The 22,534-nt window shown below is 58.1% G+C and overlaps 1 protein-coding gene and 1 long non-coding RNA gene across 5 annotated transcripts; both read right to left on the bottom strand.

Annotated features, from left to right (window-relative positions):
* Positions 1–430: 430 nt before the first annotated feature.
* LOC137865584 (uncharacterized) lies at positions 431–2,886 on the bottom strand. Its single transcript, XR_011102005.1, has 2 exons — positions 2,129–2,886; positions 431–865 (listed from the first exon to the last, which is right to left on the bottom strand). It is a non-coding gene; the product is annotated as an uncharacterized lncRNA (long non-coding RNA).
* Positions 2,887–8,514: 5,628 nt separating this feature from the next.
* On the bottom strand, positions 8,515–21,707 carry UCKL1 (uridine-cytidine kinase 1 like 1). 4 transcript variants are annotated; one of them, XM_068700971.1, is made up of 15 exons: positions 21,574–21,707; positions 19,192–19,385; positions 18,667–18,773; positions 18,350–18,520; positions 18,082–18,153; positions 17,221–17,410; positions 16,683–16,744; positions 15,696–15,712; positions 11,216–11,314; positions 10,749–10,842; positions 10,549–10,611; positions 10,113–10,235; positions 9,836–9,943; positions 9,458–9,614; positions 8,515–8,892 (listed from the first exon to the last, which is right to left on the bottom strand). In XM_068700971.1, exons 1-15 carry the CDS (start codon positions 21,639–21,641, stop codon positions 8,816–8,818), a joined length of 1,602 nt encoding a protein of 533 aa, XP_068557072.1. In that variant the 5' UTR covers positions 21,642–21,707; the 3' UTR covers positions 8,515–8,815. The 4 variants fall into 4 exon arrangements, with proteins under 4 accessions (XP_068557072.1, XP_068557070.1, XP_068557069.1 ...); XM_068700969.1 differs by lacking the exon at positions 15,696–15,712 and adding an exon at positions 12,969–12,988; XM_068700968.1 differs by lacking the exon at positions 21,574–21,707 and adding an exon at positions 20,123–20,733.
* Between the last annotated feature and the right edge of the window lie 827 nt (positions 21,708–22,534).

The raw sequence follows: 22,534 nt of genomic DNA, 5'->3' as shown, positions 1-22,534 counted from the left end.
GTTCTCGCACCAAAATTGGGCTGGGCGCAGCCGTGGCTGCCACGTGCCTCGGGACCCATCCCTGCGGCCATCCCGGACCCTCTGCTGCTCCCGGGACACCCCCAGACCCCAAATACCTGCGGCTATGGGGTCAGAGGGGCAGAGCCGGGCTCCCTGCTGGAGCTCTGGCCTCTCATGGGTGCTGGAAATCTGCTGTTTTGGGGGGATTTTCAGCACTTTTGGGGCTGCTCTGCCCGTGGGGATTGATCCCGTGGGGCAGGCACGAGGGCTGAGGCTTCACGGCTCCTGGGGACAGGCGGCTCGGGGCGTCCGTCCCCAAATCCCCGTGGCCAACACCGGGCTGGCACCGCACGGGGACATTTCCCTCCTTGCCCGTTTGCTTTAGGATTCGTCACTAAATCGCAGGAAAGACAGCGGGGCCAGGAGTGCATCTTGTGCTTTTTTGTTGTATTTAGCCACTCGAGGTGGAAAATTTTTAAAAAACACCCCCTTTTTTTTTTTTTTGGCTGCTCCCCCCATAAATCAGTGACACGCTCAGCCCCCAGCGGTGCCTGGGGACTCGTTACCGGCACCGGCAGCGCCGGCGCCGTCTTCCTCTCGTCAGGGCTGCGGGGAGCGATGTGCTGTGATGCTTCCAGAGCCTCCAAATCCGCCCTGCAGCTCCTCTCAGGGGCTCGCAGCCCGTGGTGGGGGTCGGGGGGGTCCCAATTAGGCGCTGTCGGCACCCGGAGCCGCCGGCGGGACGGGCACGGGGCGGCGAGCGCGAGCGCTAAAGCGTGGCCGAGCTTCCAGCAGCTTCTCCCAAATCACGGCTGGGACGTGCTGAGCCTTGCCTGCCCCAAAACGGGTCCTTTCCCCGTCCCCACTCCACAAAGAGTGAGAAAAACTCTTTTTGGTGAGAATATCCCCGGTGTTTTTCCCCTCCCCGCCGCGTTTCCACGTCTCCCCCCTGCACCAGGGGCGGCCGCGGGGCCGGCGCTGCCCGTCCCGCTCTGGAGAAGGCGTCTCATGGGCTGACGAACCTGAGATTGACCCTCATCTTTCACCATTCTCAGGTTAGACAGTCCTCGAGGTGCCCCTCGCTTGGGCAGCCACGGCCCCGCGCCCTGCACCTACCCAGTCCCACCAAGCTTTTGGGGATTTGGGGGAAAAAAGCAGAGAATCGGCCCCTCGGTTCTGCCCTGCCTCCATCCATCCATGCCCAGCCCCACTCCCTGCAGGATTCGTCCCCTTCCCAAATCTCCACATCCCCACCGTGCTCCCCAAATTTTCTCTCAGGTCCCGGCTCAGCGCTCGGGGACCGAAATCCCCGCTCAGCCCAAAGCTCTGCAGCACCTCCGGATCCCAATGGGCTGATCCTGCCCTTGGTGCGGGTGGAAAAAAATTTGGGTTTGCCTCCACAGGAGCAGGGAGGAAGGGTTTTTTGGCATGTGCCCTCCTGGAGCAGCTCCGAGGGAGCTCGGGGAGCCTCAGAGCGAGCTCCTGCAGGGTCTGCCCCGCGTCTCGCTGCTCCGTGACCCCAAATCCGCGTCCCAGCTTCAGCTTCCCAATGCAACGGGGTGCTTCCAACTGCTGCTCCGGGGAAGGGAAGCCACGAGAGAGCGGCTTGCCATAACCATGGGAAAAAGAGCATTAAAAACCCGACAATTCAAAAAAAAAAATAAAAAAAGAGCTAACAACAAAATCCAAGGGAAGGATTTTTCAAGTTTCGGCACCGACGGCCTTAATGTAAAGCCTGAGCAGGGCTTGGAAGCTGCCAGAAAAGGCAGAAAGGAATTAGTGATCGATTTTCAGTCCCTTTCTGGATTTCTTGCTCCCTTTGGGCCCCAAAATGTTCCTGTGCTCTGCGCATGGATGGGGCCAGAAGCATCTCCATCACCCCCCATGCCTAAGCTTTGCAATACGGGTTTGGGGAAAAAAAAAAAAAAAAAAAAAAAAAGCCAAATGGAATTAATTTCCAGCAGCAAGGTTGAGTTTGGGGACGTGTGGGACAGAGCGGCCACGGAGCAGCAGAGCCCCCCCAGCAAACCCCATCGCAAGAAGGAGCCGAGCAGAAAATGCAGCGAGGATGGGCAGGAGCGAGGAGAAATCCCCGCAGGAGGAGAAGGCGCGGGCAGCGCTGCCTTACCTGCCACCCCGCGGCTCCCGGCCCCTCCATGCGTGCTCTGTCCCCCCCCAGCCGCCCCCACACCGGCTTTTATGGCCCTCCTCGGCGCTCGGAGGAGTTGAGCCGGGCTACAGCGAATTGCCACACTTTCTGCTGGCTTCCTGTTTGTTCATCGCAAGCGTCTGTGGTAAAATTTCCATTACACGCTGGACAGAGACGGGGCGGCAAAGAGAAGTGAAGAAAAAAAAAAAAAGAAAGAAAGAAAAAAAAAAAAGAAATGCAGCCCCTGTGTTTCGGTGGTTCTCTCGACTCGCCCGAAAATGAGAAAGCTCGCAGGCAGCGAGGAGTGCGGGGGGATGCCCGGGGGTCCCCGGCCACGGGAGCTGCTGAGCATCCTCTGGTGCCCGTGCTCAGCCTGGAGCTGCTCGCTGCTCCCCTCGGTGTGAAGGGGTCTGGTTCAACAAGCAGAAGACCTTCATTTCCATCCCCCCCACCAAAAAAAGTGTGTTTCCTAATTGCCCCCTCTCTGAATTGAGCCGGAGCACGAGGGGAGGCTCTGTCCGCATCCCCTCCGCCAGCGGCTCCTGCACAGGGCCAAAAGGGGAGTGAGGAGCAGCTCCGGCATCTCGCGGCTTGACGAGCACATTTATGAAGGGCAGCGAGTTATTTTCCTCTGTTTTACTTGCTTCCAGGCCCAGAAGAGCTGCTGTGGCTGGAGAACACGGTGTCTGTGGATAGAAAGCGAAGGGGAAGGTGCAAACCCAGCTGCCGTGCAAGGACCGGTGCTCGCCAAAGATCCCCAGCCATAACGCAGCAGCCCTTGGCCGCAGCACCGTGCTTGTGCTGGGGACACCTCACTGCGGGCAGAATTTGCCACCTCTGCAAATTCTGACCCAAGGCTGCTGCACTCTGATAGCTCCGGGTTTGCTCCTCTCCATATTTCTCCCTTGCCCCCAGCCCGGGCTGCTTAGGGGCCGCGGGGTTGCAGCTGTGACCTCGGTGCTGCTCAGACCCCGCCGCTTCTCTTATCCCCTTATATTGTTGGCACGAGAAAGGACAGGTGGGCATTTGCACATTTTTTTTGCTTTTTTCTTCCTGTTCATAAATAGCAGAGAGGGAAAACTCCGGACCCAAGATCTCCTCTGCTCTGAATGCGAGCAGTTTCACACCCATGCTTTTTCCCCCAAAAAGTGCCCTGGTTTTGGCTCTGGTGCGATGAACCCCATGGAGACGGGGTGCAGGAGGAGCCTTGTGCCCTCGGCTGCTGCCCACGGGGATGGGGGCTCTGTGCTAAACCCACTCTCCCGGCACGGCTCGTGGTGCTGCAGGGGAAAATAACCATCAGCTAAACGATCCGGCTCTCTCGATAGCTACCTGCCTTCCTGGCCACGGTTTTCGAGCCCTGAGACCCTGCTAGTTAGCAGGAACATAAAAATATAACTCCTCCGTAATTAATATTAAAACGATTGTAGCAGAAATGAAGACAGATGAAAGGGCGCGATTTTGCAGATACGTTGCTGGGCGCTGGGAAATGAAACGGGAGCTGAAAAAGTCCTGCCACGTTTTGGGGACGCTGTACTGCGTTTCAAGGCACCTGGTAATTTTACTGGCTAACGAACCACATCAAACACTGCAGGACAAGGTTTAGAAGAGCCAGATTAGCTCGGACCAGCTACTAAAAGCTGCCAAAAGTGTGTGTGCAGGACTTCGTGGCAGCCTTTAATCAAACCCTGCACCTCCCGGACCGCTGTGGCCGATGCCGTGGCCGTGCCGATAACGTTGTACAGCCCTCCTCCGAACGGGATTGGGAAACTCTGGGGCTCATGGAGGAGTCCAAAACAAGGAGAAACTGCCCCAAATCCCAAACAATTAAAATTTGTGTCACGGACACTGTTGGGGATTCCAGGCTTTGCTTATGCTTCAGGTCATTTTATCGCACTCTTGTCCAACCCTTTTTCTTCTTGCTGCAATTATTCTTTTTTTTTTTTTTTGGGGGGGGGGGGAGGCAGTGGGGTCAAATGCACCTTTCGTGTATGGTTGTTGTTGAATAAAGTCTTTTAAGTGTCTTCGATTGTTATAAATGTCTCTGTGGTGAGCGAAGACGACCAAGGGTTGCTTTCAGCGGCAGACGGCGTGAATTCAGCTTTAGGTGTCACCGAAAAGTTTCCAATAATTCTCCGCATCGGCACCAGCTGAAGGAGTCCCCGCACAACGCCTCACGTCCATCGTCTGAGCGCCGAGCTCAAACATTCCCCGTACAACAGCTTCAAAACGCACCCCATTTTCCACTGCCGTTTTGATGCTGACGTCTGAAAAAAAAACACCTCTGTGAGCAGAGAGGTGTTTTTAATGCACTACCAGGGGCTGCTCACGACAAATGTCCTCATTTAGATTACACAGAAATGGAGCTTTTTTTTTTGCAGTTGGTGGGGCTGTGCCTGGCTCCTGGATGAGGTTTGGGGTCCGGAGCCTCGGCACGATGCTGGACCCAAGGGCCGGGCAGGGGCCACGAGATGAGCTGCTGAGTTTTTGGCTGAGTGGCGGGGGGGAGCTCAGCCCACAAGCGCTGCCTCTTTCTGTACAAATAGGAAACCAACGGGTAGACAGCTCGAAAGGAAAATTCAGTCGTTTGTTCTGACCTGAGAGAGCACTGCTGCCTTTCCAGCCCCACCAAGCCCACAAATGGGGCAGGAGTGGAGATGCCTCAGCCCAAGGCTGGCAGCCGTGAAGCATTTCCACCTCTTTTAGAAAAAAAAAACAGGCTTGCCTGCTGCAGAAAGAGAAAAATATAACCTGAAAGTTCTCCTCACAGGCGCTTCTGCCTGCTCCAACCGAGTGCTTTCTCTTTGATGGTCAAGCAGACCTTTTTTTTTTTTTTTTTATTGTTCTCCGGTTTTGTGTGGTTGTTGTTTTTTGATTTTTTTTTTTCTTTTTTAACCGCTCTGGTCTATTTTTAGTGCCGAGGGGATGGCGTTGAAGGGCCTCTGCTGCTGGCCATGGCGCCTGTCGTTTGGGTTGCTCCCAGAGCAGGGCTGGAAACCAAAGCAGCCCCTGTGGCTGCAGAGAGCTGGGGGGTCCATAGTGGGCTGGGATCTGGTGCTGGGGGGCTGCCCAAGCACCTTGAGATGGCAGGAGGTGGCAATAAACCCAATTCCTTCAGATTAATTGCCTTTTTTAGTTAGCACATGGAAGAGCTGGAGGTGTGGCACTGTGATGTGTAATGAGAAAAGAAGTGGTGTTTATTTTTTTTCCCCAATTTTCTCCAGCACCTCCATGCTTCAGGAGGAGGCCAGGGGGCTGTGGGTGCCCAAGTGGGTGTCCTGCAAAGTGTCCCCTTATGAGCCTGGGTGACAGAGGCAGCAAGATGGAGCTGGAGCCGTGCATGAGCACAGCCCTTGCCTGTCGCCTTCAGGAACACTTGGCCGTGGCAGCTGGACACCACACAATATCTCAGGGCCTCTCATTGCTCCCCAAAGTGTAAACCAGCATGTTTTCTCTTTCTTTCACTAAAAAAAAAAGAGTGGTGTGACCTTTGCAGCGCTTCTTGGGCTGTCGAGGAGGGCAGTGCTGCTGAGGGCTGCAGCAGCAGTGCGGGCAGCACCAGCCACCCCAGTGAGGTGCAGGCTGGAGCTGTCTAAAAGAAGAGTTAGATAAATATCTTGGCGCCAAAAAAAGGTGGTTTTGTTCTTGCTCTCTCTGCCCAGACCCACGAGAGGCCATCACGGCCACCCCGGTGAGCGCGCATGCCTGCCTGCTGGCCGGGCGGCCAGAAAGACAGAAGCGGGGAGGGGAGCCGTCCGCCGCCCACGCAGTGTTTCCGAGGTGGTGTGTTTGCCGCCGGCAGTTTGTCACAAACACAAAAAAGTCGATCTCAAAGTGCTGGCAATGGCGAGGCGGCGAGAGGGGGCCCAGCAGCCTCGCCAGATGGCGGCTGTGGGCGGCTGAGGGGAGCCAAGATGGCGCCGCAAGCCGGTGGCGAGGGCAATGGCAGTGGGGATGGGGCTGCCAGGCATCAAGGCCTCCCGCCATGGTGTTTGTTGCTAAATTCACCATTGCTGCCTCAAATAAGGCAGGGGGAAGGCAGGCGGGGATGGGGAAGGAAGGCGCCATGTTCTCACATGGCAGGAGCAGTCTGCCTAAAGGGGAAGCGGTGGCATGGGTGCGCCGCCGGTTTGCTGAGGTAAAAGTCAGCTCTGTGGTGGCAAAACACAGCTTTACGGGGCTAAATGTGGGCGTGCTGAGGAAAAGTGTGGCTCTAGTGGGGAAAAACACAGATCTGGTGAGGAAAAGTATGGATCTAATGCAGATGTGTAGAGCAAAATTATGGAAGTACTGCAATAAAAGCGGGAGCTGCCCAGGGTGCAGAGGTCTCCAGGACCTTTGGTCTGTGTGATCCCCTGCGGGACAGGGTGTGGGTGCTTGGCCCTGAGGCCATAGGGTGCCATGCCGTGCTCTGCTGTGCTGTTTTGGGTGTGCCAGCTGCCGTCCATGGGTGCTGGGGCTGCCTGGGTGCGTGGGTGGCACGCAGCAGCCTGGAAGTGCTGCAAAACAAGATGTGGTAGCCGGAGGCTTTGGTGATACCTCCTCCCCTCCACCCCACGTTTGTTTTCCCCTCCCATGGTGGAACGTCCTACAGGTGCTGGCTGTGCTCATCACGGGCTTCCTGAGGTGATGGGCCGGACCATTGGTACACGAAGCCCTTTGGTGTGGGCTCCATGGTGGGTCACAGCCCCATTGCACCCAGTTCTTCTCCAGTCGCACCTCATGGGCTGCTTCCTGCACGCTGGTCCTTGGGGGCTGTGGTGAGAGACCCAGAGCCACAGCACCCGTGAAGTTTTGAGGAAGTTGGGATGAAAGATGCTTGCTTTGCTTCCCACCAGGGAATTGTTGTGGGTTTTTCACCCCCACGATGGACCCTGGGAACAGCCCCTGCTCAGGACCCACTGGTGGCCTTGTCTCCCTCAAGGAGGCCAAGGGCGGTGCTCAAAGCTCTGCTGGAGCTTTATGCATGAAGAATGACGGGGGCATTCGTTACGGGGTTGCACATGGCGTGGCAAGCAGACACTGGGCTCCTCCAGCACTGCCCTGTGCAGCCAGGATGGTTGGTGCAGGCTCCTCCATGCTCCTGCTGCAGCTGCAGCCCCTTGTCCCACACCTCGCGCCATGGCTCACCTGGTGCCCCAGCCCCAAAGCCCTGTGTCTGCCAATCCTCCTGTGTTTGTACTTATGAGCTCTCCTTCCACCTACGCAAAGAGCTATTTTTAGCAGGCCCTAATCAAGTGTCGGCGCTGGCTCTGAGCGTGGCTTTCAAGAAGAGGGCTCCTGCTTTCACTGAGTGCTTGCAGGAACTTGGGCGTGTGCTTTCTTTTAAATTTAGTCGAGAATTTATACAATGTGCCACAGAGCGGTGGCGGTTATTTTGGGCTCCTCACACCTGAGCCCACACTGAGCTGGCACCAGGAGGCTCCGCTTCAGCACATCATCCCCCTCCTGGTCCCATTGCCCTGGCTGCCTGCCTTGCCCTAGCCCCAAGGGGACCAGCTCCCAGCCAGGGGGTCCCCAGACGAGGAGGGGTGGGCTGGCTCCTCTTGGCCCCTTTACCTCCAGCACAAGGATGTCGCACGGGTACTTTGAATCGGGCAGGAAGGGAAAATACTCTGCGTTCAGCCACAAGGGTCACAGCTCTGACTAAATCCACCTCCTGGGGCTGGCTGTCTCCCTTCCGCTGAGGTTACTCTGGCCTGCTAGCAGCTTCCTGGAGACCGTTACGAGAGCCACGCCGCACGGCATCGCGAGCAGCTCTGATTCAGCAAGAGCAGCCGGGTGCTTGCGTGAGCTGTGTTTCACTTCGGCTGCTGAACTGAAACAAGGCCTTGGTGCTTTTTAACCCGAAGCTTTTTAACCCAAGCCGAGCTTCAGCTTCCTTGCAGAGAGGAGGAATGGCTGTTCCTCTGGGACCAGCCCTTCACCCGGATCTGGAGCACGGGATTTTTTCCCTGGAGCAAGGCAGCAAGAAGAGGGAGCTGGGGAATGGGGGTGGTGGGTTCTCCTCCTGCCCCAGCCCTGCTTCAGGAGGAAAGCCTTGGTTTGAGGGGGATTATACCACCCTTGCAGCAAGGCCGCAAAGAGCTCTCTGTCCCCACGAGCTCTGAGGAGGCTTAGAGCAAGCAGGACTGAGGGCACGTGCTCCACAGGGGTGTAAGGACTTCAGTGCTTACTGGAGGGATGCAATGAGCAGCCTGCTGTAAATAGCTCAGCCAAAAGACAGAGCTGCAAGAACCTCTCTGTGCCTGCAGGGTCAGCGTCCCTCAGCAGCATCCACCTCCCCGTGCAGCATCTCCCAGGGTGGCGGTCCTGAAGGGTTATGACTTCTTGTCAACCCCAGGCTGTGACAAGCAATGGCTCCATTCAAGAAAACCAGAGAAAAAATTTATTATTTTTCTTTATAAAATATCTCCAATAAGTTATATAGGCAAATATTTAAATTAAAATAAATTAACTCCACTCTATGCTGGGACACGCGACTGTCCACAAAGTCAAACTAGGATTTGTGTTTCTTTGAAAAAATATGCCCTAGATCTCCAATGTAAGATTTGAAAAAAATATCTATGCTTGGTGAGGAGAAAGGAGAAATCTTTGCGCGATGGACAGAAGGGGTTAAGGTGCGGTGCTGAAGCTGCCTGCCACCAGAGGCACCTCCACGGCCAGCTAAGTGCTAAGAGCATCCTCATCATCACTCCAGTCAGGAGGAGCATCCGTCCCGAAGTACCGATCGCCGAAATTCCCTGTGGGGAGAAGATAAAAAATTGCAACCACAGTGCAGCGTTGCAGGAGCCTTGGACCAACCCATCCAAGCTGCTGGCTGCCCAGCAGGCGAGGAAACAAAAGCAGGTTTATCCGACAGCTTGAACGGCACTAAAATTTGGGTAGCAGCAAAACTGGAGCAGCCTGGAGGCTGCTTTAGCACCCCGCAGGCTGTTTTAGCACGCTGTGGCAGGGTTGTTTCCCAGCACAGCAGAGGTGAGGACAGAAGAACACGCTGAGCTTGTTCAGGACGAGCTCGTTTCAGGTGGCAGCTTTGGAAATGAGGTGGGCACAGGTCTGCCCCAGCTGTCACAGCCCAAATTCTCTGTTTTGGGCTGGATGAGGCTCGTGGCACGAGGCTACGGCTGCCTGACAGTGCTCAGCGTGCACCTCGATCCCACCACCCGCACGGCAGCAGGACCTGGGAGAGGCCCTGGGTAAAACAAGGCCAAGCTGCTGCTGGCAACCACTTCACCTCTTTGGGGAGTGGGCCAGAAACACCGAAAATTCCTCTGAAACTGCTCATTTCTACCCCCAGGGACTCACCAATGCCAGGGATTATCCGGAACAGGTCATTCACCTTCTTGTCCACAGCTGTGGTGATGATCTTCACCCGGGGGAAAGCGTAGGCGACTGAGTGGACACCCATCTCTGCCATGAGCAGGGAGAGGAGGAAGATTTTGTCTTCTGGGACATCGTGATCCTACAGGAGATGCATGGAGAGAGCACGGGGGTGTGTGGGACGAAGAACCAGGGTCTGGGTGCTTACAGAGCCACTCCAGCTCTTGCTGTAACCCACACCACCCTCTGCAAGGACGGACCAGCTTCAGTGGGGCTGTGGCTGGCCCTTTGAACGTATTTTTGGGGTCAAACACTGTTTGTCAGCCCACCTCCGGCCCCGCACCCCCCTGAAATCCCCCGTACCAGCAGCACCCGCACGGCCATCATAGCTGCTGCGCCTGTGGAGACCGTGCAGTCCATCAGGATGACGTGGTCTTCGCTGATGTCCTTGGGCAGCCGCAGGTAGTGGAGCTGGGCAGGAGGGGAGAGAAAAGGCGAGAGCAGCTCAGGGGCTGCAGGCTTCGTGCGGGGACCACTCCTGATGGGCAGAGCGGAGCGAACGCGGCACCCCCAGCCCTTTTTTTTTTTAGAAGGGTGCACCCCAACAGGCAGGAGATGTCTGCGGGGTTTTGGTTTTTACCTCCGGCTCGCCCGTGTTGCAGTTGGTCTGGATGAGGATGGTCCCGATGCGCACGTCCTTGCACACAGCTCGCAGCGCCGGCTCCATCGTCTCGCCCGCCCGCAGGATGGACACCCCGGTGATCTGCAGCACGGGGAAGATGGAAGGAGAAGGCACCATTCTCTAGGTGCACGCCGTGTGATTTTTGGCCTCAAACCTCGGGACCTCTCACGGGCAACCCCAAAGCACCCCTGGAGAGGGCTGCGCTGCTCCTGCCTCGAGCTGCCTCCCAGGGTGGTGGCACGGTGACACTGCTGGCACACTTGTGGCAGCAGGAACCATCCCCAGGGCCTGGAGGAAGCCCTGAGGGGCCAGGGCTGTCCTCCCCCTGCAGGCAGAGGGCTCTCAGCTTACCCCACCAGGCAGTTTGGGCACACGGCACCTCGTTTCCACTTACTTGCTTCCCACTGTACGTCCTCCCTTCGTAGTCCTGTCCCTGCGGGGTTTGGACTGTGCAACTCTACGAAAAAACACACAAAAAGTGTTACCGGGGCACTGGCACGGCTCTCAGAGGAGCTCTGGTGACAGGGGGACAGCCAGGCTGGTCCCTTGGAGAGCGGGGCTGGACAGGGCATGGTCACCCAGCCCCAAACCCACCTGGAAAGGGAGAAAGGAGAGCGCGTGCTCAATCAGCAGCCGCATCAGCCTCTTGGAGTAGAAAATGAACTCGTCCCTGCTGGTCTCCTTGTTTCTGGAGGGGAAGGAAAAGTAAACGTAAGCTGGAGACCAAAATGTGTTTCCCCCCCCACCCCCAGCACATCAGGGAAAGCCCCTGCCCCAGCTGGCTGTCAGCCTCTTATTTGCACGGGGCCCACGGGTTGAGTTTTAGGGTGAAAAGTTTTAAGGTAAAAAGCAGAAAAATCGTTAGCAAGATGAGGGAGCATTTTCCAGCTTCTGAGAGCTCCCCAGCAACGCTCCTACACCCAGGACCCCCTCTCAGCTCCCCTGTCCCACGTCCCCAAGCCCCGGGACAGGGCACAGGTTGAGCTCTGGGGGGTTTGGGAGCCCAAAATGAGCCAAGCCCACCCCATTCGAGCCCCATCCCACCCCAAGGGGGGCTTTACCTGATGATGGTGTGCATGCCCCTCACCTGAGGGGTGCTCTTCAGCACGCTGAGGGTCTGCGGGAGAGGGTGGCACTGGTGGGCAGAGGCCAGGGCGGCCCTGAAAACCAAAAATGGGGTCAGAAGGGGCTCGGGGCGAGGTTCCCGAGGGCTGGTGCACAGCACACGGCCGGAGCCATCCTCCCAGATGCCCAATTTCCTGCAAATTCACACCGAGGACATTTGGCCGAGCCCAACGAGCGGCCAGGACCCCGTGGTGACAGAGGGACCCGCTCTGGCTGAAGGGGCAGGGGGTGGGTGCTTAGGATTTAACCAAAAAAAACAAAATCCAAACGTCCTCCCGCTCGGGAGCTGGAGCTGGGGGATGGATCCTCGGCTCACGGGGTGAGGAGGAGACATCGCAGTGGGCTCGGTGCCACCCAAAAAGCACGGGACACCGGGTGCTGGATGGGTGAGCACGCATCCATCCCAAATTGGGAACAGCTTCAAGGCTGTGCCCGCCGGGCTGGCTGCCTGTGAGTCATCTCCACGTAAGTAATAGGGCCGGGAGCTATTCTGGGATCAAGGGAAGACCATTGAAGGGGGGAAGAGCACAATGGAGCCCCGTTAGTCACCTCTGGGTTTGTAACGAGCTGAAGGTCACAGCCGCTGGGCTCCCCGGGGGCCGGGCAGGATGGGGCAAAGCCACTTTGTCTGGGAGGAGGGCTGGGGTCACAAAGCCACACGTCACACCAAAAAAAAAAAAAACCAAAAAAAACGTGCCAGCGGCCGCTCGGAGAGAGGGAGGAGGAGAAGAGAGCAAAGAGACACAAAGCAGCGGGTGATTTAGAGTCGCCATCCAGCAGAAACCTTGGATTAATTGCCCGAAGGCGCACACACAAGCGGAGGAGAAGGCAGAGAAAATGATTGGGGGGGGAGGATGGAGGAGGGCAGGGCTCGATTTCTCGAGGCCTCCATCCTCGGTGCCCAACGAGACATTCCCAAGGCCTGGGGGAGCTTCAGGGCTCCTTTTTGTTTTTGCCAGCCACACGGGGAAGGATCCCGAGAGCCGAGGCAGCACACGGGGCAGGCTGCGCCCCCACTGTGGGTCCGGAGAGCCCCCCCTGCCCCTGTGGGACCAGCAGCCCTCAAGACCCTGCAGCAGCTGTCAGCGAAGCGAGCTCACCCCGTTAGCCCCCAAAATTCAGGGTAGTTAGTCCCCAAAATTCAGGGTAGGTGCTCTCAGAGATGCAGCTCTGCCCCCTCCTGCAGGACCCAGCCCCAGGGACAGGTTCTGGGGACGTGGCCACCACCCAGACCCCCTCCTGACCCCAAAAACGCTGACCCACTGAGCCACCGCTGCAAGGGGTGAGCGCTGCTGCCTGCTCCCGGGGCGGGGGGGGGCAGAGATCAGCCCCCAGCACCGCACTCACACCCTCCTCTCCCAACCCCAATTGGATTTTTGGGGCTGGAAATTGCTGTCCCCAAAATCAGAGCAGCTCCAGGTGCCGGGGTTGAGCCCGTGGCCTGCGAGCAACCCCGTTCCCTGCAGAACGGGCTAGAAAAAAAAAACAAAAAAAAACCAAAAAACACCTTGGGACCCCCCCCAAGTCCCAATTTGGCCCCTGAAGCCCCCCAGCAAAGCGGGACCCGGTGTGCAGCCTGCCCCAGGACCCCCGCCCGGGTTAGTGCCGTGGCTCACACTGCGCTGCCCGCGGTTAGTGGCACACCCCCACCGCGGCCGTCAGCGTTTTTGTTTTTTTTTGGCTCCTCACATATCCCAGCGCAGCTTCCTCTGGTCACCGGGTGGGAGGGACGTTCGGGGGGAGACAAGACGGGCAACAGCAGAGTTTTGTGGGTTTTTTGTGTTTTTTTTTTTTTTTTTTTTAAGGGGAGAGGGGACAAAGACGACATGGAACAAAGGAGAAAGCACCGGCATTAGTTAAAAAAGGGGGGGGAAAAAAAAAAAAGAAAAAAAAAAAAAGCCCAGTGCCCGGGCTGGCACCATACAGCCCCCAAAAGCCCCTTCCTCGGTGGCCCTGTCCCCTGTCACCAACCCTGGTGCCACCGTGGGGACTGCCACGTCCCTGTCCCAGCTGGTACCGCAGCTCCTGGGCTCCTCCAACCTCTGAAATCCCCAAAACAAGCACAGGAGCTTCAAAAACCCAGCCTCGTCCCGCACGTCCCCCCCCTCCTGGCACGCTGGGGGGGCTCTGCCCCAGTCCTGGAGAGCTGAGAACACTGGGAGCACTGGAGAAAGGCAGCCCTGAACCCCCACCAGCAGCTGGAAAACCTTCAGGACCTTCACCCAAACCTGCCATCCTCGCACGGGGGCTCGTGGGCAGGGGGCTGGGGGGGTCTCAGCCCTGCCAGGGGGGTCCGGTCCCCGCAGCCAGCCTGCGAGCTTCCTGCCCCCCCCTCCTGTCAGGGCAGGACAGCGACGGAAAATTCAGCCAGGCAAGATAAACGTCTCCGTTTGGAAACTTCATTATTAGCTTTTTTTTTTTTCCCCTCCCCGCAGAACAAAAGGCTCGAAGGTAAAAAAAGAAAAAAAAAAAAAGAGAAAAGAAGAAGAGAAAGAGAGAGAAAAGGGGGTGACCACCGCTCAGGGAACGTCAGCTCTTTGTGGAGCGCGCCGCCGAACGGGAAGCAGACAGGAGACATCTACAAAGGGGCTGCTGCAGTCAAAGCATTTCGGACACGGCCGGCAGCTGGCTGCCACGCTGACATTTCAGACCTGGGCTATTAAAGCCGAGCCACGGGCTGATATTTATAAAGCCACAATCGGCAAAGGGCACGCCGAGCCCATCGCGACCCGGCGCGGAAGAAAGAAAGATCGATCGGCGAGGGGTAAAGATGGAAAGAGCTCCGAGAGCTGGGCTTGTTGCTGAAATGGTGCAGGGGGGGCAGAAAAAAGGCTGGGGACACACACGGGTCCCGCTGCTGCTGCTGCGGGGCACGAGGAGAAACACCCAGCGTGGGTGGAAAGGGAGCAGGTGAAGGTAATCACCCCGTGGTTAAATGTGGGGCCAGGTCGGAGCATCCCGCTCTTATCCCACCTGCCACCAAGGCCTGGCTGCGTCCCCACGGCCACCAAAGGGCGGTGGCATCAGAAAAATAACTCTGACATTTGGATGAAGCCATTCAGGACGAGGAATCATTTTGGATGGCACCCCATGAGCACGGAGCCTGTCCCTAAATCCACCTCGCAGGGCTGTGGGGCCACCAGGGGCTGCCCCGGCTTTGAAAGCACCACGATGCCAGGAGCAGAAACTTCAATTTCACAGATTTTTTTTTTTTTTCCAGACCCTCTGGCAAAGGCATCAATGGAAACCAGGGGCCTGAAACGGAGCTCGCACATTTCTGCAGCCTTTATGACCGCAGGGGTCAGAGTTCTCCTTCCAAATTTGCTATCGGGACACGGCTCCCGTTGCCTCAACCTTTTGCTGAGGACCTGGCTTGGAGGGCGCACAAAAAGTTCAAAAAATCACCTCTGCTGAGAGCCAGCTCCATTAAAGAGGAAAAGCACCGGAGAGAAAGGAAATCCTATAAATATCAACACATACACACACACATAGGGGCATGCACACACACACAGCCTGCTCCCTGATGTCATCCCTGCAAGATTTTGGGTAAAAAACTTCTCCAAGTGCTAAAGAACAACTTCCCAGCTGAGCCTCCAGACACCCCGGGAAGCTCACGCAGGGAAATGCCGGGCACCATGGTGTTAAACAAGCAGAAAACCCCAGAGAAAACCAAACGTCTGGGCGCTTCGTCGGGGAAATAAATGGCTGAAGCAGAACTAAGGAAGGCAGAGAGCCTTTTCCTGCCCGCTGTAGGTATTTTAAAAGCTTTCTGCGTGCCGCGTGTAAATCTGGGGGTCACTCGTGCCGAGCGTCTCCGTACAACGATGGAGATCTAAATGGAAACCCTGCGCTTCCGACAGAAATACCCGTAAATTTCGCCGGCTGCCTAATGGAAGTGAGAGAGCCTCGGCCCCACCTGGATGCAGAGGCTGAAGAGGCTGCGGAAATCGCTGCCTGCCCTACAGCATCCTCCTGCGGGTCCTGGGAAACGAGAAATCCCGCTGGGCTGCGGCCAAACGGGTCGCCCGGTCCCAAAGCCAGCACCCGGTGAGGGATTTGGGGCTGTCACCTCCCTCCTGCAGCTTCGTCCCCAGGGCTGGGGAGGGAGAGAGGCTCCAAAACTCCCAAACTCGGAGGAGGAAGGGAAATGAGAGCAAAACCTGGGACGTGGAGCCCCCCTTTTTCCTCCAGGGTCCCGGCTACAGACCTGCCCTGCTCCGTTTTCTCAGACCTGGCGGCGCCCCCGCGGCACAAACACGGCCCCGAGGACCGGCCCTGTCCCTGCTGGCCCCAAAATTGGGGACTTGTGGCCTCTTGCCATGGGATTCGGGAGCTGGTCGGGGTTTAGGCCAAGCAGTGCCTGGCATTGGAAATGCCTCGGGCTGCACAGACAGGACGGGGTTAGGGGGCTCTTACCTGACACTGAGTTCACGCTGCGGCAGCAAGACAAAGACACAACGCAACCGGTATTAAGCATTGCCAACACCACACGGTCGTTTCAAGACAAAAGAAAAGGAGAAATAGGAATATTTTCCCGCATTCCCATGTAGATTTTTCCCCTTTCTTCCCCTCCCCGGGTAAACGTGAGCCCCCCCAGCCAACCCCTCGCCTGGCTCGCGGTATTTGCTCTCCCTGCCACGTCTCGGGGGGCTGGAAGAAAACTTCCATTCCCCCTGCACCTGATGCCAGAGATGATGCCAGGGCTCTGGGCTTGGCTCCTGTGCCCTGGGAGTAGGATTTACCAAAAAAGCAGCTCCTGAGCTGCCAGAGTTCAGCCCTGGGTTGTCCCCAGGGGAACTTTTCCACCCTGGTTTTGTGCCGGAGCAGGAGGCACGGTGCTGTCACAGGCACCAGAGGCTCCTGCAGGAACCGAGCCCTTGGTTTTCGGGGTGTCCGTCCCCAGGCTGTGCTGCCCCCCAGGTATCACCCCGAGCATCTTCACAGCTCGAACATGAAAGCTACAAAGCAGCCCGGCACCGTGGGGCAGCGGGAGGGGGCTGCGCTGCCCAGGGAATGGCAACGCGCAGCTGGGAGCGAAACAGGACAAGACTTTTTAAATTTTTTTTTAGGTTTTGCTCCCCATGGGATGCACCCAACGAGTGGGAACCCGGGCTCCGGGTTGCCAAAAGCGCGGCAGTGGCTGCTGCGGGTCCAGCATCACTCGAGGACGGCTGCTTTGTCCGTGGATCACTTGCTGTCCCGGGGAGATGGAGGCTGCTGCGGGACCGCAGCGTGCAGCGAGGGTTTGTGCTCGCTGGGACGAGGCAGGCTCCTCCGGGCTGGAGGAACAGGGCTCGGAGGAGTTGTTGGGGACAGCCCAGGAGCACGGAGAGATGCCAGCCCCTTCCCACCACGGCACCCGGCGCCCCGAGGGTCCCCCCATCCCTCACAAGCTCCTCTTACCTCCTCCAGCTGGCTGTGGACGTGCTGCACGATCAGGTCGATGGCCACCGTGTTCCCACTCCCTGGAGCAAAAGCAGAACAGAGGAGGTGAGGGCCACAGAGTGCTAACCACGACAACTCCTTCCCCAAGTTCCCCACTATGTTCAAAAATAAACCCTACTCCTGCAAAGCATCATCCATCAGGAGACATCCCTGCTGCTACCACATCGTGTTTGGTAATTTATTACTGAATATCTAGAATATAGATAGATATTAGATATAAATCATAATATAGATAGATATTAGATATAAATAATAATATAGATAGATATTAGATATAAATAATAATATAGATATTAGGTAGAATATCTAGATATCACAATACTTTTTAAATTGCTAAGCTACCAGTGCTTGTAGGGCAGGACTAGTTGAGGGAGAAGTGGCATGAATTCCCCAGGAACCTGCTTTTGGTGAATTTTTGGGTCTCTCGCCTGCAAAAAACCTTTGCTTTTGCCACTCTCCTGCCCTCGCCCGCCGGGCCCCAGGCACGTGGCAGTACCTCGGGGCACCACGATGTCGGCCAGGCGCATGGTGGGCTGGATGTACTGGTCGAAGGCGGGCTTGACGAATTTGTTGTACTGCTTGATGACGCCCTCGATGTCGCGGCCGCGCTCGCTGATGTCCCTGCGCAGGCGGCGCACCAGGCGGATATCCGAGTCCGTGTCGACAAATATTTTCAGGTCCAGGAGCTGGAAGGAGAGGGGAGGGAAGAAATCCCAGCGGGATGAGCATGAAACAGGAGCTGGCCACAGCCAGGAGGCTGAGCCCAAGGCATGGCTCTGACCGAGCTGGGCTCTGCTCTGCACGGCTCCGGGCTGCAGTGAGGTCAGCTCTGGGGCTGGGATCCCTGACGCTGCCCCCAGCCTCCAGACACAGAACCGAGGGATATTTGGGGAAAACGCTCCTCGGGGATTTACCCAGCTGTCCACTGGAGGTCATCGTTGCTCCAGGAAAGCCGCAGCACAAAACGCTTGGCAGGGGAGCAAACTTCCTAGACTGAGCTTGGCGAAGCTCGTGCGTGGCTCACCCCCCCCTGCAGCATTTTCCACGGACCCAAACACTTCCCAGGAATGCCGAAAGCGCGGGATGAGCCTGCCCTGGGAACACAAGGCTCTGCAGAGCAGAACCTCAGCCAGATTTGCCTCTGGCTGTGCAAGCTGAGACGCACGGGGTGGAGGTGTGCTATTTCTGGGCGTATTTACGCGCCGTCGCTGCCAGGGCCCGGGTCACCACTTGGCTCCTGGATACAAACAGCAGAGACCAAGGTCTCTGCTTAAAGCCTGGGGCTCTTCCCCTGCTGCTGCAAGAGCCCAGGACTATTTCTCCTGCACCCTGAAGCTGGATGAGACCCACAACGCACCTTCAGGAGCTCCTTGTCTGCAAAAGCCATGATGCCTTCGAAAATAATCACGTTGGCGCCGTACAGGGTTTTCTGCGGAGGCAGAATCGATGTGGTTAGAGCTCAGAGATCCCCCGCTCCAGCAAAAAAAAAATAAAATAAACCCAGAAGAACGATCAGCTCCTCATTTCCCAGGCTTTGGGGTGACTTTGGGGTACCCAAAACCCTCACCCTGATCTCACCCCGGCCATCCCCCCCACCCCATCCCGCGCCCCTCGGTGTCCCGTACCCATTCCTTCTTCCTGCTGTGGGTGGTGAAGTCGTAGATGGGGATCTTCACGCTCTTGCCTTGCTTCAGCTTCTTCAGGGTGGCGATGATGAGGTCGAAGTCGAAGGCATCGGGGTGGTCGAAGTTGAAATCGTTGCTGGCCGCCTGCTCCTGCTGCTGCTTGGTCAGTACCTGTCCCCGGAGAGGAGCTCAGGGCTTGTGGCCGTCCCCATTTTGGGGCAGCCTTCGCTCCTCCTACCCCAAATAGGGCCAGGGGAAGCAGGAGGCTGTCGCAGAACCCACTCCACGTTTCCCCATCAAGGCCACGGCTGCCTCACCTTGTAGAAGGAGTCCATGGAGAGCAGCACCACCCAGGGGACGTCCAGGGCCTCGATGATCATCGTGGCCACCGTGGTCTTCCCGGAGGCGCTGCCTCCTCCCAGACCTGCCAGAGAGAAGGGGAGGAAGCCCCCGAAATCTCCTCCAGACCCCAGGAGGGGCTCGGGGGGCTGCTCTGATGCTGGGGGCACAGCGAAAAGAGGGAGATGCTGGGAGAGGTGGTCTCTGAAATGCCCAAACGCCCAAAAGTGCCAGCAACGTGCACGGCTCACGTGGCGCTTGTGTAACGAGGGGAGAGCTAGCACGGGAACAGCCGAGGCTAAATCCCTCGGGACAACTCAGGCAACCTGCAAAGCTCTGGGAATAACCCCGAGGACTCTCCCCGAGGCTGAGCAGCTCAGGACGGAGCCAGCCTCCAATTTCTGAGCAGGTTGTGGGAGTGTGGGGGAAGCACAAACCCCTTCTTGGGTCTCCAAGAGGACAGCACCGATGCTGCCGGAGAAATTTGGGCTGTTTTTGCCTACCTATGACGAAGGCCTCCTTGGACTGGGTGCCGTGCTCGTTGTACCAGGGCGGCCGGCCCGCCGTGTAGATGGTTCTCTTGCTGGTCCTCAGCAGGGGCGGCTCCGACTTGCACTGGCTCGTGGTGCGCTTTCGGGGAGGTTTGGAGGACCCCACGGCCGGGTACAGGCGGTCCAAGGACTCGGCGCTGCTGTTGCTGGGGATGGGAACAAGGAGCAGGGGTTAAATAAAAACTGAGAGCTCTGGTGAGCACCGAGTGCCATCACAGAGGGCGGCGGGGTGTCCCAAAAGACTTTTCTAAGGGATGGAGGCCAAAAACAAGCTAGAGCTTGGCCAAATTCTGCCACGCACCCCATGCACAAACCCTCTCCTCGCAGCTTGGACGATTTCCAGCCTTCCCCCAGCTCCCACCCTTTAGGGCTGAGCCCCCTGGGGACCAGCCCGCGAGCTGCAGGGCTCAAAACCCTTCCTGGGACTACAGAGCTGGAGCCCTGGAGCTGGTAAAAACCTCTCCCCGATCTGTCCTCCCACAGCAGGGAGCTGGGGGGGGAGCCCGGAGGCTCTGCGCTTGGCAGCGGTTGTGGTGGCTGCGAGGTGATAACGCGGCGGCCGGCCAGGAGATAAGCTGCAGCCTGCACCAGGAGGATGATTTCCACCCCCGGGGCACCGAGTTCTGCACAAGCAGGCTGGGCTGGAGGACAAATCCCGGCTGGAAATGGGGCTTTTTCCCCCAGAAATCCCCCCACAACCCCCTTGGCACAACCACGAGGCGCCTCCGGGAATCACCAGGTGGGGATAAAACCTCTGCCAGGGCACCGAAGGCTCAGAAGGGTTTAAACCTTATTTTTTTTTTTTGGTTTTAAGCCGTTTTGGCACGCAGATTAGTCCCCTCCTCTCCCTCAGCCCTTTTTTAGGATAATTCTCGATAATGACCAAAATTTGAGACCGGCCATCTGTGCGCAAAGCCGCCCGGCACCTCGCAGGGGGGGGAACGGCCGTGGTGTGGCTCTGTGTGATCCCCCCAGCACCAGGAGCTTCCACATCAGTGCCAGAGCTGTGAGCATCGCATCCGGAGCCTCGCTCAGCACCTCCAGAGCCTCGCTCAGCACCCCTGGAGCCCTCTCCCGTTTTCCCCCGAGGCTGCAGGGCTCCAAATTCTGGGGTTGAAATCACGCTCCCCAAGCCAGGCACTGCCCCTGGATTGATCCTGGTCTCCGAAGAGGTTTTTGGCAGCCAGCAGCAGGCTGGGGGCTCTGCCTCCAGCTCGGATCCATGCAGCTCAGCTCCCGGCGGTGACAAGGAGGAGGCTCTGCCCCCACGGCTTCGGTTGTGCCCCAAATTTCAGGCTGCTGTCAAGGTTTTCTTCTCCCCGAGGTGCCCGCAGTGCACGAGCAGCAGATCCATCCTCCCCTCGTCCTCCCCGACGCAAGGAGCGTTTTCATCCCGTTCCCGGAGCTCTCCTTCTTCGCCTCTTCTCCTCCCAGCACGTCTGGACCTCTGCATAAACCGTGTGCCACCTCTCCAACTGCTGCCCCCCATGATTTATCTCACATAAACACGGCTCCGGGGGGGCGGTGACGGCTCTGGACTCCTGCAAAGGTCACCATTTTTCTCCTGGTGCCAACTTCAGGCTGTCCCCTCCGAAGGTCCCTCAGTCTCAGCTCCCCGATTTCCCCGCTGGGTTCTTCCTTTTGCTTTGTAGGGCCAAAGCTTTGCTCTCTGCACCTCCTGAGGAGGGAAGAGCCCGGAGAAAAGCCACTATTTATAGCCAGAGCCCCTGGGCTGCTTTGTGCGCCCAGCAGAGAGCCCGGCCAGACCTCGCCAGGAGGGCAGGAGCGGAGCACAGCCCTCGTCCTCATCCTCATCCTCATCTTCATCCTCTGCAGCCCCGCCGTGCCAGGAGAACGCGTCCCTGTGCCAGAACAAGGCAGGTACAGACAAAAACCCCTCCCTCAGTGCCTTTTTGGGGCAGCCGCCCCGATCTGTCCCCAGGTTTGGGGACGTTTCCCCTCCTCGCCGCAGGTGAATCCTCCCCGCTGGCACCGGCGCTGCTTTGCCAGGGGAAACCCACCTGGGTTGGAGACCCCCCCCGCTGCCCGCTCCCCACCTGGGTGAGTGCAAAACATCCAGATCCCGGCACCCCAGCTGCAGCCAGCGAGGGAAAACCCCAAACCTGACCTTGCCACCCCGCAGGAGAGCTCCTCCTTGGTCCCATGCCCTGCAGACACGGCGCCAACCTTCCAAATCCTCCCACGATCCCCCCCCCGGGGAAGCTGATCTTCCCTCCAGCTGCCAGCCACGATTTCGCAGCCCCCCACCAGAATAAAAAAAGAAAAAAGAAAAACCCCAAACCCACCCCAAAAAGGGGCAGAGGAGGAGCTCACCTGCCTTCGGGCCCGAGGGCCCAGCAGCCCGATATGCGGACGCTGGCGTAAGCCGGGGGGCTGCTCATGGCCGGGCACCTCCCGGAGGGAATTTGGGGGGGAATTTTGGCTCGGAGGCTTTGGGACGAGCCATGCGGGGAGCGTCCCCGTGTGGCTGGGGGGGCACCGACCCCAGAAATGGGGGGGGGACACCACGGGAGGTGTTTTGCTGGGAGCCGCGGGGCGGTCAGCGCGCATAAGAGGATAGCTTAACGCAGAGATTACGTTCATTACCTGATATTAATAGCACTGGCTTGATTAAAGAAAAAAAAGGGGGGGGGGCAGCAGGGGGGTGGCACCTCCTCGAAACGCCCCGGCGGAGGACGAACGGGCTCGTTTCGGGGCCGGGGCTCCTTCAGCTGCTTCTGACACTCAGCGCACGGCTCCGGGGCAGCTCGGTGAGCACTGGGGGGGCAGCAAGGGAGGGCTCCAGGGGGGGGCACCGGGATGGAGCAGGCACCCTGGGGGGCACCGATGGGGCTGCACAAGGCTCGGTGCTGCCTTAGCGGGGCTGTCGGTGCGGGTTTGTCGCCCTCCTGTAGCCCCCAGGTGGGGGCCGGTTGGATTTGACCCCCCCCTTTGCCGTCCCCCTGAGCTCGGCAGCCCCGGAGTAAACAAGCCCTGGAAACTCAACACCCTTTAGGCTAAGAATAACGCCGCCACCGCCGCCCTTCCCGCTGCCCCCCTCGTCCCCGTCCCCAAAATCTCCACCCCGGGTGTTTGGGCAGCAAAAAAAAAAAAAAAGTTTTCCTGCAGCAGCTGAGAAATCGCCCAAAAAGCCACGGCCACCGAGCACCACGGGCACCAACGGGGCCACCACGGGACAGCCGGACACCGAACGGGGGCTCAGCAGCTGCCTCCTGGCCCTATAACACGGAGCTGGCCCCAAAGAGCAGGATTTGACCCAGGGGATCAAAGGCGC

This window comes from Anas acuta, chromosome 16 (assembly GCF_963932015.1).
Source record: "Anas acuta chromosome 16, bAnaAcu1.1, whole genome shotgun sequence".
Classification (NCBI taxonomy): Eukaryota; Metazoa; Chordata; class Aves; order Anseriformes; family Anatidae; genus Anas; species Anas acuta.
The sequence above is the reverse complement of the archived record's forward strand: the minus strand, read 5'-3'. Positions and strand labels throughout refer to the sequence as shown.